Raw genomic sequence first — 14,650 nt, 5'->3', positions numbered from 1 at the left:
ATGTATCCTCTCCTAAGAGGCCTGACAAGGCAGCCCAGCTAGGGAAAAGGGATCCAAACGCAGGCACCAGAGTCAGAGGCAGCCCCTGCTCTAAGTGTTAGGGCACCCACATGTTGACCAAGCTGTGCACATGCTACATACATGTAGGGAGTCTATGTGCAGCCCGTGTGTGGTCTTTGATTGGTGGTTCAGTCTCTCTGAGCCACCAAGGGCTCAACTTAGTTGACGCTGTCTACTTGTAGAGTTTTCCCATCCTGTCTCAGAATAAAAGTTTTAAGAAAACAGAATCATCTCACAGGCTTAAACCTTACAAGTAATATTTTATTTCCATAAAAAGGAGACAAATTCTACAAAAGAGTGAATATTTTACACAAATTTGGTGCACATGAGAAACAATTGTATCTTGATGTTCAAAGCACAAAACAATGCAGAATAGGAGTCACATGAGCACTTTCCATGAGTCCAATGCAAAAGTCACTCTGTGAACTAAAGCCAAAAGAAAATACACATCCCAGTGTGTGCTAGAACAGCTGAGTTCTGCATCTGGGGAGACTGAGCAGGGAAGAGCAATCCAGCAGGTCAAGGGAGGGCTGGGAAAAAGCAAAGAAGCATCCTTCTTACATTCAGGGTTGGGACTCATCTTCTGCCACTGTGGTATCTGTCAGTTCTCCCGGAGAGCAGCTTGAACCATGGAGAAGGACCAGTCCAGAGAAAAGACAAGAGACCCTGGCAGCTTAGCCACCCCAGTGGTTTCTTGGGTTGGGAGAAAACTAACACTGACACGTTCTAACAGGAATCCACCAAGGCAAATGATGGCACAGGGAAGGGTGTAGGTCTTGGTTTTTGGTTTTTTTTTTTCAGATGAAGTAGGACATTTGAAAATGTGTCCTCTGAGGCTGGAGCAGTGGGTCAGTGGTTAAGCTCACTGCCTGCTTTTCCGAAGGACCTGGGTTCAATTCCCAGCACCCATACAGCAACTCACAACTGTCTGTAACTCCCAGATCTGAAACCCTCACACCAATGTACATAGATTAAAGTTAAATCAAATTAAAAAGAAAAAAGAAAATGTGTCTTCTGTCTTTCAAAGGCAGATTTTTTTCCCTTTCCTTTGCTTTTCTTTCTTTCTTTGTATTTTTTTTTTCTTGGATTTTCGAGAGAGACAGAGTTTCTCTGTGTAGCCTTGGCTGTTGTTGACTCACTTTGTAGACCAGGCTGGTCCCAAATGCACAAAGATCTGCCTGCCTCTGCCTTTGAGCGCTGGGATTTAACGCAGGTGCCATCTTGCATGACTCAAAGGCAGATTTTTAACTTCAGAGATGAACTCTAGTATCCCCACTGTTCTTGAAGTCTTTCTCTTCTCCCATCCATAGGGTGCAGGACAAAGCAATGTATGCACATGGGTAAGGTTGCTGGGAGTCTCCAGGAGCTCGGTAAATCCCAGAGGGCAGCCAGGTAAGCAAGCGTCCAAGGTGCTGTGTTGGGCCAGCAGTCCAAGGCTTCCTAGAAGAGGCGCCTCCTGGCCTTGCAGGGAGGGCGTGAAGGTCTCTGAGGAGTCTGAAGGGGCTGTGCTTGGGGATCAGGAGGAGATTCAGGGAGAGGCTGCAGTGGAGAGCTGGGGAGAGGTACCAGCACGCTGCTTTTGAGGCTCCAGTTGGAGGGGGAAGCATATCTCTCTGCACTAGCAGAGGCCGAAGGATGCCAGGAATCTGCGGCTTGGCCCGGAAACAGAAAGCTAGACGCCCTGGAATAGGAGAGAAGGAGCCCCGGCACCAGGCCAGCTGGAGCATTCAGCCATGGCATCAGGGAACCTCCTTGAGGGTCCTCATGTGGGTTAGAGGCGTTTTCCAAGCACTCACGGTGTGATCCAGAGGCACTGAAGGATCCTGGCTGGATGAGGAAGAGGTGGTCCTGGGGCATGTCCATGAGAGCGGCCCCCTGCGGTCCGGCGGGCAAGAAGGCTGGCTGTCCAAGACGGTTGGAGGCCTGGAGGCCCTCTGGGACCAGCATCATAGTGTGTCCTTGCAGCGACACTTGCAGGACAGAGGTGGGCTCAGGCTCGAGCAGCAGGTCGAAGCTGTCCAGGTGTAGTTGAACATTGCAACCGTCAGCCACGACCATCACCGAGAGAAGCTCTTCGCTGGCGTGCTGCCCTGGGGCTTCCAGGTCTGGCTGTGCCAGGGGCTCAGGGCGCTCGGGCTCCTGGACACGAGGGCGCTTGTCAGGGCTGGGTCCTGGTGGCTGAGGTACCCTGCAGGACGCGGTGTCTTTGTTGGCGCCGGGGTTGCGAGGAGGCACTCTCCCCATGTTGGTGGTTCTGAGGGCCTGGCACAAGGTGCGATGGAGGTGACAGACCTGTGCGCTGTACTTCTTTGGTCTGGAACACCTGTTGTCGGCTTTCTGCAAGAGAATCTGTGAGCTTTCTGAGACAGAGCAGATATGGTCTGGATGACGGCTTGATCTGGCATCGGAGAGGATCTGACTTCAGTATATAAGCCTGGCTTCCAAGGAACTTCCGGTCAGATAGTTGAGCCTAACGAGGGTGTGTCTGTGGGTGGGTGAGTGTGTGTGAGGGTGTGTGGTAAAAGTGTTGGGCGTTTTGCGGGTGGAGAGAAGGAAATCGGTCCTTGGATGTTCTTCTAGATTTTTCTCTTTGTTTGGCTGGCTGTTTTTGTTTTTTGTTTTTGTTTTGTTTTGGGGGTTTTTTGAGACAGGGTTTCTCTATGTAGTCCTGGCTGTCTTGGACTGGCTTTGTAGACCAGATTGGCCTCGAACTCCCAGCAATCCACCAGCCTCTGCCTCCCGAGTGCTGGAATTAAAAGCCCTGCCTGCTTCTCACTGTTGCTGCTCCCCTTGCCACCCTGATGGATCACACCCTCAGGCTGAAGCTGAAATAAACTTCCTTCCCTTGGACAACAAGACACCTGGAGACAGAGAAGGACACTTAGCGCCAAGGCTGACGACCCAAGTATCATCCTAGGACCTGATAGATATCCTCTGCCCATGAAATCAGCCAAGTCAAGCCAGATCAAAGCATGAAGGCAGATATACTGGGGACAGCTCTCAGGTGGATTCATGGGTCGGGAAGCCATGCAGACATGGAGACAGAGAAGGGGAGGAGGACAAAGAAAGAGCTCGCACAAAATTCCTGGGTTGTATAGTGAAGATCCTAGGGTGAGCGAAAGCCCAGGTCCTGGGCTGCAAAGGGAGTGAGGGATGCTGGGAGAATCTGGAGGTCAGGTTTGTTTGTCCAAGTCTGAATCACAATAGGACTCACTCAGAAGAAGAAAAGGTATGACACTGCCAAGTTGTTCGTTGTGTGTCCCCCCCCCCCATCTCTGTCTCTCTGTCTGTTTCTGTCTGTGTCTGTCTGTCTGTCTGTCTGTCTGTCTGTCTCTCTCACACACACACACACACACAGACATACATACACCTTCCCCCCCCCCTGCCCCCCCCCCCCCCCCCCGCCACACACAAACATATTAAAAGAATCAAAAACATCCCTTCTTTCCTTCTGTTGGTTTTATTGGATCTTTTTGTCGCTGGCACAGGATAAGAAATTGACAGAGAGACAGAGACCAAGCCAGTTCCTGGTTTTCCCAGTGGCTCCTGCCTCCAGGAGTCTTTTGCTCACCCTAGGATAAGGAGTCCTAACACCTTGCTCCACATCTTGCAAATACAAGTGTAGACATTTAGCCCATAGCATGACACCAACGAATCTCAGCAAAGGTTAATATCATTGAGTAACTGTTGGCCCAGAGAACGCGAATAGTTCAGAGGGACACAAAGCCACTGTGACTCTTTTAATATTCCTGGATTTTACATTTTTTCATGTCTGTTTGCTTAAGTTTAATTATAATGCATAAGCCAACATTTGTGTGTTATTTGTGGACACATGCACAGAGAGGGATGAAAATATAAGTCTCCCAATTCATCCACTCCTGGCTGAATGTAAGCAGCAAACCCTCTTGGTTGGCTCTCTGGCTATAAACAGTGTCCTCCTGGTCTGGCGACTGCCATGTTCTCACAGTGGGGACATTCTTTTCAGGGTTTTGGCTCTTTTGAATGGCCTGCCCCACTATCTGGAGCAGGGAGCACGGAATGTGTCTTACAGAGAGAATACATTTAAATCGGCAGGAAAATCAGTAATTCAAAGTCATCATCAACTACATGGGGGCTACATGACACCCTGTAAACAAACAAACAAAACCAGAACAACATACCTCTAGAGGAGGGGCTGCAAATAGAACAAAAAGTATAGATGCACAAGAAAAAAAAAAAAGGCTTGTTTGCTGGGTGTGATGGCATATGCCTTTAACCCCAGCCCTAGGGAGGCAGAGATAGGTGGATCTCTGCCCATTCAAGGCTGGCATGGTCTATAGAGTAAGTTCCAGGACAATCAGGACTATACACATAGAAACCCTGTCTCTCTCTGTGTAGTAGTAGTAGTAGTAATAGTAATAATAATAATAACAATAACAACAATAAAGGTTTGTTTGTGACAAGAATCATAGATACTCTTCTGCAGACGAAATGAGACAATTCAAGCCCCAAATTAAAGTATAAAGGCAGGGTTATTGGTAGCAGCTCTCAGGTGGGGTGACTGGTCCCAAAGTGCCTTGACCTCACAACCATCCTCCTCCCTCTGCCTCCTGAGTCCTGGGGTAACAGGCATGTGCTACCTCGCCCGGCTCTTCTTCTTTTTATCCAACTATTCACCACCATGAGACACAGGTGGTTGATTACTGGGAGCAGTCACTGTAAAGTGAGTTCCTGTAGATAAAGGAAATAGCAAAAAGTTTCTTCTTTCACTAGTCTAGTCTTCAAAGCCATCAGCAACCTGCGAACGATAAATTAGAGCAGGAAATAGAATCCAAATGGCTTATGTATCCAGGAGCTGGGGAGGCAGAGGCAGGTGGAGCTCGGTGAGTTTGAGTCTCTACAGACTTAGTTCCGGGACAGCCAAAACCACACAGAGAAACCCTGTCTTCAAACAAAACAAAACAAAACAAAACAAAACACCAAAACCAAAACAACCAAAACCAACCAAACAAAAAACCCAACTGGCCAATGTATCAATTAAAATGACAGAAATTTACCCATTACCTAGATGGCCATCTCACTAGGTCTACTGTGCTAGTGATGGCTTCCTTGTGGGCACAGGTCCCAAGGCAGCATCAGTCTTTGGCTGCTAGGCCTGGCAAATCTGAGAGGCCTTTCTGTGGAGAAGGAATTTGAAAGACAGACTTTACTTTGTCTTAAGCAATGTAAGGCATGTCTGGGGCCCTGTTTGTCCACAGTTCAGGCTGGAACCTAGCAGTGGGTGAGGCATTGGGGTAGTCTTTCCCAGTGGTGGAGTCATTGGTACCCCATCTATCTTCTTTGGAGAACTTGTTGTCACCACTAGGAGCTGGGGGCTCTGTTATATTAAACTTTTAAATTTAATTATTTATTTTGCTTTTTCGAGACAGAGTTAATCTGTGCAGCCTTGACTGTCGTGGACTCGATTTGTAGACCAGGTTGCCCTTAAACTCACATCAGTCTGCTTGCCTCTGCCTCCCTGAGTGCTGGGATTAAAAGCATGGGTGTCCCACCATGCTTGAAGGTATAATAAGCTTTTTAAACTAAACATTTAAATGCCACATTCAGCAGATCTCTGAGGTGCCTGAAGACCATCTATCTATCTATAGTGTGTTTGAATAGACAAACTGGGCTTAATTTTAGGTACCTGTCTTAGGCTTAACCTTGAAAACATATATAGGAGGCTAAATAAGGCTTATTCCTGTTAGATTTCAGCCTTAAAAAATAATTATGATTTAGAATTGAAGGTCTTCTAGTATCAAAATAAAACTTTTAATCATAGATACAGTTTATAAAGACTAGCAACTCTACTGCACCCTTATAGGCCATTGTAGTTTTCTGTATGGCTCAGTTTATCCAAACAGGCAAAGCTTAAAAGTCAGAGAAGTTAGATAAACATTATTTTAAAAATCTATAGCTTAATATAGATTGGCATATTGGCAGTCCTTAGTTAAGATGGTGGTGAAGCCATATCTCTTTCCCATAACAGAGATGGCGGCTAGCCATGTTCCTGCCCTTAATCAAGATGGCAGTGAAGGCCTGGAGAGAAGGCTGAGAGGTTAAAAGCACTGTCTGCTCTTCCAGAGGTCCTGAGTTCAATTCCTAGCAATCACACGATGGCTCATAACCATCTGTAATGAGATCTGATGTCCTCCTTTTCTGGTGTGCAGGAAGAATACTGTATATATAATAAATTAATTAATTAAAAATAAAAGGATAGCAGGGAAGCTATGACTCTAACTTCTCTATCACATAGTTAAGATGGTGACCAGCCATCTTGTTGTTTATATCCCAGAATGGAATCATGCCTCATGGTTTAAGATTATGTAAACACAGACTTTAATTAGTAACCGTGAGTTATGAACTTTTAAGTTAGCGTTTTGTTATAAGTGTAAAGCCAAATATTGTTGCAGATGCAGATGTATAGATTATACACACACACACACACATACATATATGCAGAGAGAGAGAGAGAGAGAGAGGGCAGAGTGCAAAGAAATCACAGATAAAGGATTAGGAGTGGGGAAGTAGAACTCTAATCATAGAGCAGAGCAAGTTTAGATGAATGATATTTGGGAATCATTTGTCCATGGCAGTGAGAATTGGGAAATCAGATGTGTCAATCTGTAATAAAGTCTGAGTCCATGGAGGAACAGAGAGTGTGCTTAGCTTAGTGCAGGCCAGCCACAGGTAGGCAGGAGTGGTGAAGGACCTGTGGTCCATGTGGGCGGGCTGAGAGCCAGAGCCATGTGGAGAACAGAAGAGACTAAAGAATTAGACTCCAGAATTTGTTATTAAATTCACAGACACGTGTCCATACATACCTTAGGAGGGTCAGACCATCAGTTTGGTTCAAGCAGCCATTGGGGTACAGGAGTGGAAGGGGCGAGAGTGTGGTTCCCAAAAAACCTGGACTCAGGGAGTTCAGACTGAAGTTGTCCGTGCAAGGTCTGAGATAAACCCAATTAGATAAATTAAGCAGTAGACACCTGCAGGGTTTCTGGCAATTGACCCGGCAGTGTCTATTCTCTCAGCTTTTGCCAGTAACCCTAAGACTCAGTGGGCAGCGACCTGACCATAAGCCTGGGAGGGATGTAGCCTCAAGTCAGACCTCTATGAATCCTAAGGCTCCCTAGAACAAAGTCTCTCTTTGTTCTAGAATGGACTTGCACTTGCATGGCAGAGACTCTTTGCAGGGTATCCTGTGGATCTTGAGACCTGGAAGAGGCACCTGGAACCTCTTGGCAGGAATTGGTAAAGGATTACTCACAGGGTCCAGAGTGTCACGTGGCCAGAAACATAAGGGGAAAGGGGTTCCCTATGTAAAAGTAACTTCGTTATTGTTTAGTTTGAGTTTTTTGGAGACAAGGTTTCTTTGTATAGCCTTGGCTGTCCTGGACTCTTGTAGAACAGGCTGGCCTGAGAACTCACAGTGGTCGGCCTGGCTCTGTCTCCCCCAGTGCTGAGATTACAGGCATGCACCATCATGCTCACCTCTGGTAAAACTAGCAGGGTTTCTCTGTGTAGCCTTGGCTGTCCTGGTCTCACTTTGTACACTAGGCTGGCCTGGAACTCACAGTAATCCACCTGCCTCTGTCTCCAAAGTGCTGGGATTAAAGGCATGTGCCACAGGCCCAGCTTTTTTTTTTTTTTTTTTTTTTTTGAGACAGGATTTCTCTGTGTAACAGCTCTGACTGTCCTGGACTTGCTTTATAGACCAGGCTGGTCTTGAACCCACAGAGATTCACCTGCCTGTCTGCCTGTGCCTCACAAGTGCTGGGATTAAAGGCATGTGCCACAGGCTCAGCTTTTTTTTTTTAAACACAGGATTTCTCTATGTAACAGCTCTGACTGTCCTGGACTTGCTTTATGACCACGCTAGCCATGAAGCCACAGAGATCCGCCTGCTATGTCTCACAAGTGCTGGGATTAAAGGCATGTGCCACCACTGCCAGCTAAATGTAACTTTTATTTGCCTGATACAGGTGCCATCTCAAAGGCTTAATGCCTTCCTCTGCTAACTTAGGCCTAGTCCTGGAAGTTTCTAGCCTCCTCACAATTTAATCTAAACCCAGACTGTTTTCAACCTCTGAGACTTACTGCTTAATAAACTCACCCCTTTCTAGTTCTTTATGAAATCTGGCTAGCTATTTCAACTCAGCTGTTCTGGCTCTAATTTTCTACAAGCTGACTAATTCAAACTGGCTTCTCTTAGCTTCTGACTGAATCACTCTGCTTGGCCTCAAACTAACTCTAGCATTCTGTTCTGATCTGACTCCTTCTCACTCTCTGGGTCAAAGGTTCACCACAGCTTTGTTATGGGTTCAGAAACAGCCATACATTAACCACTTGAACACCAGACTCAGATTGGTGGAAGTTTACTGAGTGCTGAATAAAAAACTGACCAGGCAGGGCCACAGCTTGGATTCAGGAACCACACTGTGGTACTGGTTGTTTCCGAAGGTAGGTTTTTTGTTTTGTTTTGGTTTGGTTTTAAAAACTGTAACCAGGTAACAATCAGTGTAGGAATCAAGGGTGTGGGAGGGTCAGCATTACATCATTTAGACTAGCTAAACATAATTTTGTTCCAAGCACAATGTATCCAAGTAGTTAGGTGAGTATCCATATACCAAGCATTTTAAGCCCATTGGCTAGAATATAGGCTTGGGGAGTTTCTAGTTCCCTACAGTTCCAAGAGAAGGGAACATAGCAAGATAGTGGGATCTTAACTCTAATAAACATACATTTATCTTTAACTCAAGGAGAGCAAGCATTTGTCTATCATCTTTTTTTTTTTTTTTTTTTTTTTTTTCTAAGCAGGAAGCATTGGACTATCCTGGTCTCAGGCATATAACGCCTTAGAACTTGAACTTAACCTTATGATCAGAATGGAGGCTTGGAGGCAAAATGACTTCTGATATGCTAAAGGCGACAGCATGTGTTAACAGTTATGCTGGGACTAACATAGGTCTTGACAGAGGGGCTATAGATTTTAAGCAGGTTACAACAGCTTGTTCTCTCTCTCTCTCTCTCTGCAACCTGTCTCTGTACAACCATCCCTGTAAAATCGCCTCCTATCTCTCTCTCTGCCTGTTCCCTTTTAAGTCACCTCTCCTTCCTCCCTGTTCTCATGGGCATTGGGCATATGCTATTCTGTTAAATATTTCTATGATTCATCACTTTGTCTGCCTCTCAATTAGATACGACTTTTGAAAATGGGTGCTTCCTTCTACAAATTACCCTTACCTTCACTGATTGGGATTAAAGGTGTGTGTGAAGGGGATGTCTGTAATCCAGCCAGAGGGATTCAAGGCTTGTGGCAAGTCTGCATTCCAACCAGACCATTTAGACCTATGTCTTCAGATGTGATCCCTTGCCACACCAGCGCATACAGTCCCATGTGGCTGGCTTGGTATGGCCTGGGGGAGAGGGGTAGGGCAGGGGGCTCCTATGAGTCTCACAGTCTCAGTTTTGAGTCAATTCAAACCAACATAAAGAATAAGGGCAAGTTTATTGAGAGCAGCTCTTGGGTGGGTTCACATGTACCAAGGAACTGGGCCAGGGAAGTCTCCATGCAGACAGGGAGGCAGAAAAACGAGGAGGGAGAAAGAAAGAGCATGCGCACACAGAGAGGAGAGAGAGAATCAAAATGTCTGGATTATACAGTGAGGAGCCTCTGGGTGAGAGTAACCCCAGTCCCTGGCCTACAAACATAAAGCAGGGACTAAGGGATGCTGGGAGAGCCTGAAGGGCTTCTCCTCTAAGGAACAACTGAAGTTTCACTCTGAATCTCCATTTTCACTTACTTTTGCTCATGAAGAGAATTTCTAGATGGGGGAGGGAAAGAGTCTATAAAAATGTGGTAGGGGTGTGATAAAATGGTGTGTGTGTGTGTGTGTGTGTGTGTGTGTGTGTGTGTGTGTGTGTGTGTGTTTGTGATGCCAAAAATGAAGGCAATAAAAACTAGAAGAACAGCTGGGAATGGTGGCTCTTGCCTTTAATCCTAGCACTTGGGAGGCAGAGGCAGGGGGATTGATGGGGTTTCCAAGCCAGCCTAGTCTACAAAGCAAGCCCAGGACAGCTAGAGCTGTACAGAGAAACCCTGTTTCAAAACAAAACAAAAAAAAAAAAAACCAAACTACTACAACAACAAAAAACTCCAAATAAACAAAACAAAAACCCAACCAACAAAACAAGGGTGCATGCCTTTAATCCTAGCACTCTGGAGACAGAGGCAGGGGGATTGATGTGAGTTCCAGGCCAGTCTGGTCTACAAAGCAAATCCAAGACAGCCAGGACAGCACAGAGAAACCTTGTCACAAAAAACCCACAAAACCAAGCCAAAACAAAACAAAAACAAAAACAACCAGCCAAACAGACAAAGAGAAAAATCTAGAAGAACATCCAAGGACCGATTTCCTTCTCTCCACCCGCAAAACGCCCAACACTTTTACCACACACCCACAGACACACCCTCGTTAGGCTCAACTATCTGACCGGAAGTTCCTTGGAAGCCAGGCTTATATACTGAAGTCAGATCCTCTCCGACGCCAGATCAAGCCGTCATCTGGACCATATCTGCTCTGTCTCAGAACGCTCTGATTCTCTTGCAGAAAGCCGACAACTGCTGTTCCAGACCAAAGAAGTACAGCGCACAGGTCTGTCACCTCCATCGCACCTTGTGCCAGGCCCCCAGAACCACCAACATGGGCAGAGTGCGTCCCCATAGCCCCGGCGCCAACGAAGACACCGCGTCCTGCAGGGTACCTCAGCCACCAGGACCCAGCGCTGCCAAGCGCCCTCGTGTCCAGGAGCCCGAGCGCCCTGAGCCCCTGGCACAGCCAGACCTGGAAGCCCCAGGGCAGCACGCCAGCGAAGAGCTTCTCTCGGTGATGGTCGTGGCTGACGGTTGCAATGTTCAACTACACCTGGACAGCTTCGACCTGCTGCTCGAGCCTGAGCCCACCTCTGTCCTGCAAGTGTCGCTGCAAGGACACACTATGATGCTGGTCCCAGAGGGCCTCCAGGCCACCAACCATCTTGGACAGCCAGGCTTCTTGCCCGCCAGACCGCAGGGGGCCGCTCTCATGGACATGCCCCAGGACCACCTCTTCCTCATCCAGCCAGGATCCTTCAGTGCCTCTGGATCACACCGTGAGTGCTTGGAAAACGCCTCTAACCCACATGAGGACCCTCAAGGAGGTTCCCTGATGCCATGGCTGAATGCTCCAGCTGGCCTGGTGCCGGGGCTCCTTCTCTCCTATTCCGGGGCGTCTAGCTTTCTGTTTCCGGGCCAAGCCGCAGATTCCTGGCATCCTTCGGCCTCTGCTAGTGCAGAGAGATATGCTTCCCCCTCCAACTGGAGCCTCAAAAGCAGCATGCTGGTACCTCTCCCCAGCTCTCCACTGCAGCCTCTCCCTGAATCTCCTCCTGATCCCCAAGCACAGCCCCTTCAGACTCCTCAGAGACCTTCACGCCCTCCCTGCAAGGCCAGGAGGCGCCTCTTCTAGGAAGCCTTGGACTGCTGGCCCAACACAGCACCTTGGACACTCGCTTACCTGGCTGCCCTCTGGGATTTACAGAGCTCCTGGAGACTCCCAGCAACCTTACCCATGTGCATACATTGCTTTGTCCTGCACCCTATGGATGGGAGAAGAGAAAGACTTCAAGAACAGTGGGGATACTAGAGTTCATCTCTGAAGTTAAAAATCTGCCTTTGAGCCATGCAAGATGGCACCTGCGTTAAATCCCAGCGCTCAAAGGCAGAGGCAGGCAGATCTTTGTGCATTTGGGACCAGCCTGGTCTACAAAGTGAGTCTACGCCAGCCAAGGCTACACAGAGAAACTCTGTCTCTCTCGAAAATCCAAGAAAAAAAAAAATACAAAGAAAGAAAGAAAAGCAAAGGAAAGGGAAAAAAAATCTGCCTTTGAAAGACAGAAGACACATTTTCTTTTTTCTTTTTAATTTGATTTAACTTTAATCTATGTACATTGGTGTGAGGGTTTCAGATCTGGGAGTTACAGACAGTTGTGAGTTGCTGTATGGGTGCTGGGAATTGAACCCAGGTCCTTCGGAAAAGCAGACAGTGCACTTGACCACTGAGCTACTGCTCCAGCCTCAGAGGACACATTTTCAAATGTCCTACTTCATCTGAAAAAAACCAAAAACCAAGACCTACACCCTTCCCTGTGCCATCATTTGCCTTGGTGCATTCCTGTTAGAACGTGTCAGTGTTAGTTTTCTCCCAACCCAAGAAACCACTGGGGTGGCTAAGCTGCCAGGGTCTCTTGTCTTTTCTCTTGACTGGATGCGGACCTTGGTCCTTCTGCATGGTTCAAGCTGCTCTCCGGGAGAACTGACAGATACCACAGTGGCAGGAGATGAGTCCCAACCCTGAATGTAAGAAGGATGCTTCTTTGCTTTTTCCCAGCCCTCCCTTGACCTGCTGGATTGCTCTTCCCTGCTCAGTCTCCCCAGATGCAGAAACTCAGCTGTTCCAGCACACACTGGGATGTGTATTTTCTTTTGGCTTTAGTTCACAGAGTGACTTTTGCATTGGACTCATGGAAATTGCTCACGTGACTCCTATTCTGCATTGTTTTGTGCTTTGAACATCAAGATACAATTGTTTCTCATGTGCACCAAACTTGTGTAAAATGTTCACTCTTTTGTAGAATTTGTCTCCTTTTTATGGAAATAAAATATTACTTGTAAGGTTGAAGCCTGTGAGATGATTCTGTTTTCTTAAAACTTTTATTCTGAGACAGGATGGGAAAACTCTACAAGTAGACAGAGTCAACTAAGTTGAGCCCTTGGGGGCTCAGAGAGACTGAACCACCAATCAAAGACCACACACGGGCTGCACATAGACTCCCTACACGTATGTAGCATGTGAACTGCTTGGTCAACATGTGGGTGCCCTAACAATTAGAGCAGGGGCTGCCTCTGACCCTGGTGCCTGCGTTTGGATCCCTTTTCCCTAGCTGGGCTGCCTTGTCAGGCCTCTTAGGAGAGGATACATTTAGTCCTGGTGAGACTTGAGGTGCTAGGGTGGGTTGGGACCCTTTGGTGGGCTCCTCTTCTCCAATAAGCAGTGAAAAGAATGGGGGAGGGGGTGTAAAGGTGGGACTAGGAGGACAAGAAGGAGGGGCTGGGATCAGGCTGAAAAGTGATTCAATAAATACTTTCGGTTGAGTTTTTTTTTTTTTTTTTTTTTTAAAGGAAGTCTGTTGTTGGCACATGCCTTTAATCCCAGCACTGGGAGGGTGAGGCAGGCAGATCTCTGAGATGGAAGCCAGCCTAGTCCACAGAGTGAGTTCCAGCACAGCCAGGGCTACACAGAGAAACCCTGACTCAAAAACACAAAAACAGACCAACAAAATACAACAGAGAGCTTTTTAAGAAAAAAAAAAAAAATCGAAGCCGGGCAGTGGTGGCACACGCCTTTAATCCCAGCACTTGGGAGGCAGAGGCAGGCCGATCGATGTAAATTTGAGGCCAGCCTGGTCTCCAAAGTTAGTCCTGGACACTCAAGGCTGCACAGAGAAACCCTGTCTCGAAAAACAAAAAACTAAAAATGAAAAATTAATTCAAAAAAGAAAAAAATTGGGGGCTGGAGAGATGGCTCAGTGGTTAAGAGAGCAGCCTGCTCTTCTAGACGTCCTGAGTTCAATTCCCAGCAACCACATGGTAGCTTACAACCATCTATAATGTGATCTGATACCCTTTTCTGTAGTTAAAGCACTCATATGCAATAAATAAAATAAATAAATCTTAAAGAAAAAAAAGAAAAAATTGGGTCAGACATTCTGGCCTTTTGCTCTCAGCACTTGAGAGGTAGAAGGGAGAAATCTCTCTGAACTCAAGCTTGCTTTTCAATTAAAGAAACACACAAACAGAACCAAGCTCAGCAGGCAGGGTGTGCTGGTGCATGACTTTAACCCCAGCACTCGGGAGTCAGAGGCAGGCAGAACTGAGTTCAGGCCAGCGTGATCTACAGACTGAGTCCGGGACAGCCAGGGCTGTTACATAGAGAAACCCTGTGTCAGCAAAACAAACAAACAAATAAACAACAACAACAAAAACCTCAGGGGTTTAATTTCTAACTTTTTTTTTCTGAGATGGGATCTCTCTGTGTAGCATTGGCTGTCCTGGACTCGCTTTCTAGACCAGGCTGGCTTTGGACTCACAGTGATCCACCTGCCTCTGCCTCCGGAGTGCTGGGATTAAAGGCGTGTGCCACCACCCCCTGGCTCATTTCTTACTTTTTAAATGACTTTACCAAAACTAAGTTTTAGACGTTCAGACTCACTCATAAATTAATAAAATGTATAGATCCAAGTTGGTGAGGGCAGGAAAAGCAGTTTCAGATAGTGTATCTTGTTGTTGTTATCTTTCACATGTGTGTGTTGTTTGTTTTCGACCTGTGTGTTGCTTCACTGTGTGAGAGAGTGTGTGCTGTTTCAGTGAACATGAGATCTGAAGGAAACAGCCACCCCTTAGTAACTATGTGGTGTAGAGAAGCCTTTAGTTCCAGCACACACAGAGCCAGAGGCTGAACATCAGATTGTG

At 46.9% G+C, this 14,650-nt stretch overlaps 2 protein-coding genes across 2 annotated transcripts; one reads left to right on the top strand and one right to left on the bottom strand.

Moving 5' to 3' along the window:
- Positions 1-1,500: 1,500 nt before the first annotated feature.
- On the bottom strand, positions 1,501-2,304 carry LOC127201004 (proline-rich protein 23A3-like). Its single transcript, XM_051159368.1, has one exon. It carries the CDS (start codon positions 2,302-2,304, stop codon positions 1,501-1,503), a length of 804 nt encoding a protein of 267 aa, XP_051015325.1.
- Positions 2,305-10,784: 8,480 nt separating this feature from the next.
- LOC127201003 (proline-rich protein 23A3-like) lies at positions 10,785-11,588 on the top strand. The gene has a single exon (XM_051159366.1). It carries the CDS (start codon positions 10,785-10,787, stop codon positions 11,586-11,588), a length of 804 nt encoding a protein of 267 aa, XP_051015323.1.
- The last annotated feature ends 3,062 nt before the right edge of the window (positions 11,589-14,650 follow it).

Source organism: Acomys russatus, chromosome 17, assembly GCF_903995435.1.
Source record: "Acomys russatus chromosome 17, mAcoRus1.1, whole genome shotgun sequence".
Lineage (NCBI taxonomy): Eukaryota > Metazoa > Chordata > Mammalia > Rodentia > Muridae > Acomys > Acomys russatus.
The sequence above is the reverse complement of the archived record's forward strand: the minus strand, read 5'-3'. Positions and strand labels throughout refer to the sequence as shown.

Excerpts from the sequence above, each read along its gene's own strand:
- LOC127201004 (XM_051159368.1), bottom strand. The coding sequence starts at position 2,304 with ATGGGGAGAGTGCCTCCTCGCAACCCCGGCGCCAACAAAGACACCGCG.
- LOC127201003 (XM_051159366.1), top strand. The coding sequence starts at position 10,785 with ATGGGCAGAGTGCGTCCCCATAGCCCCGGCGCCAACGAAGACACCGCG.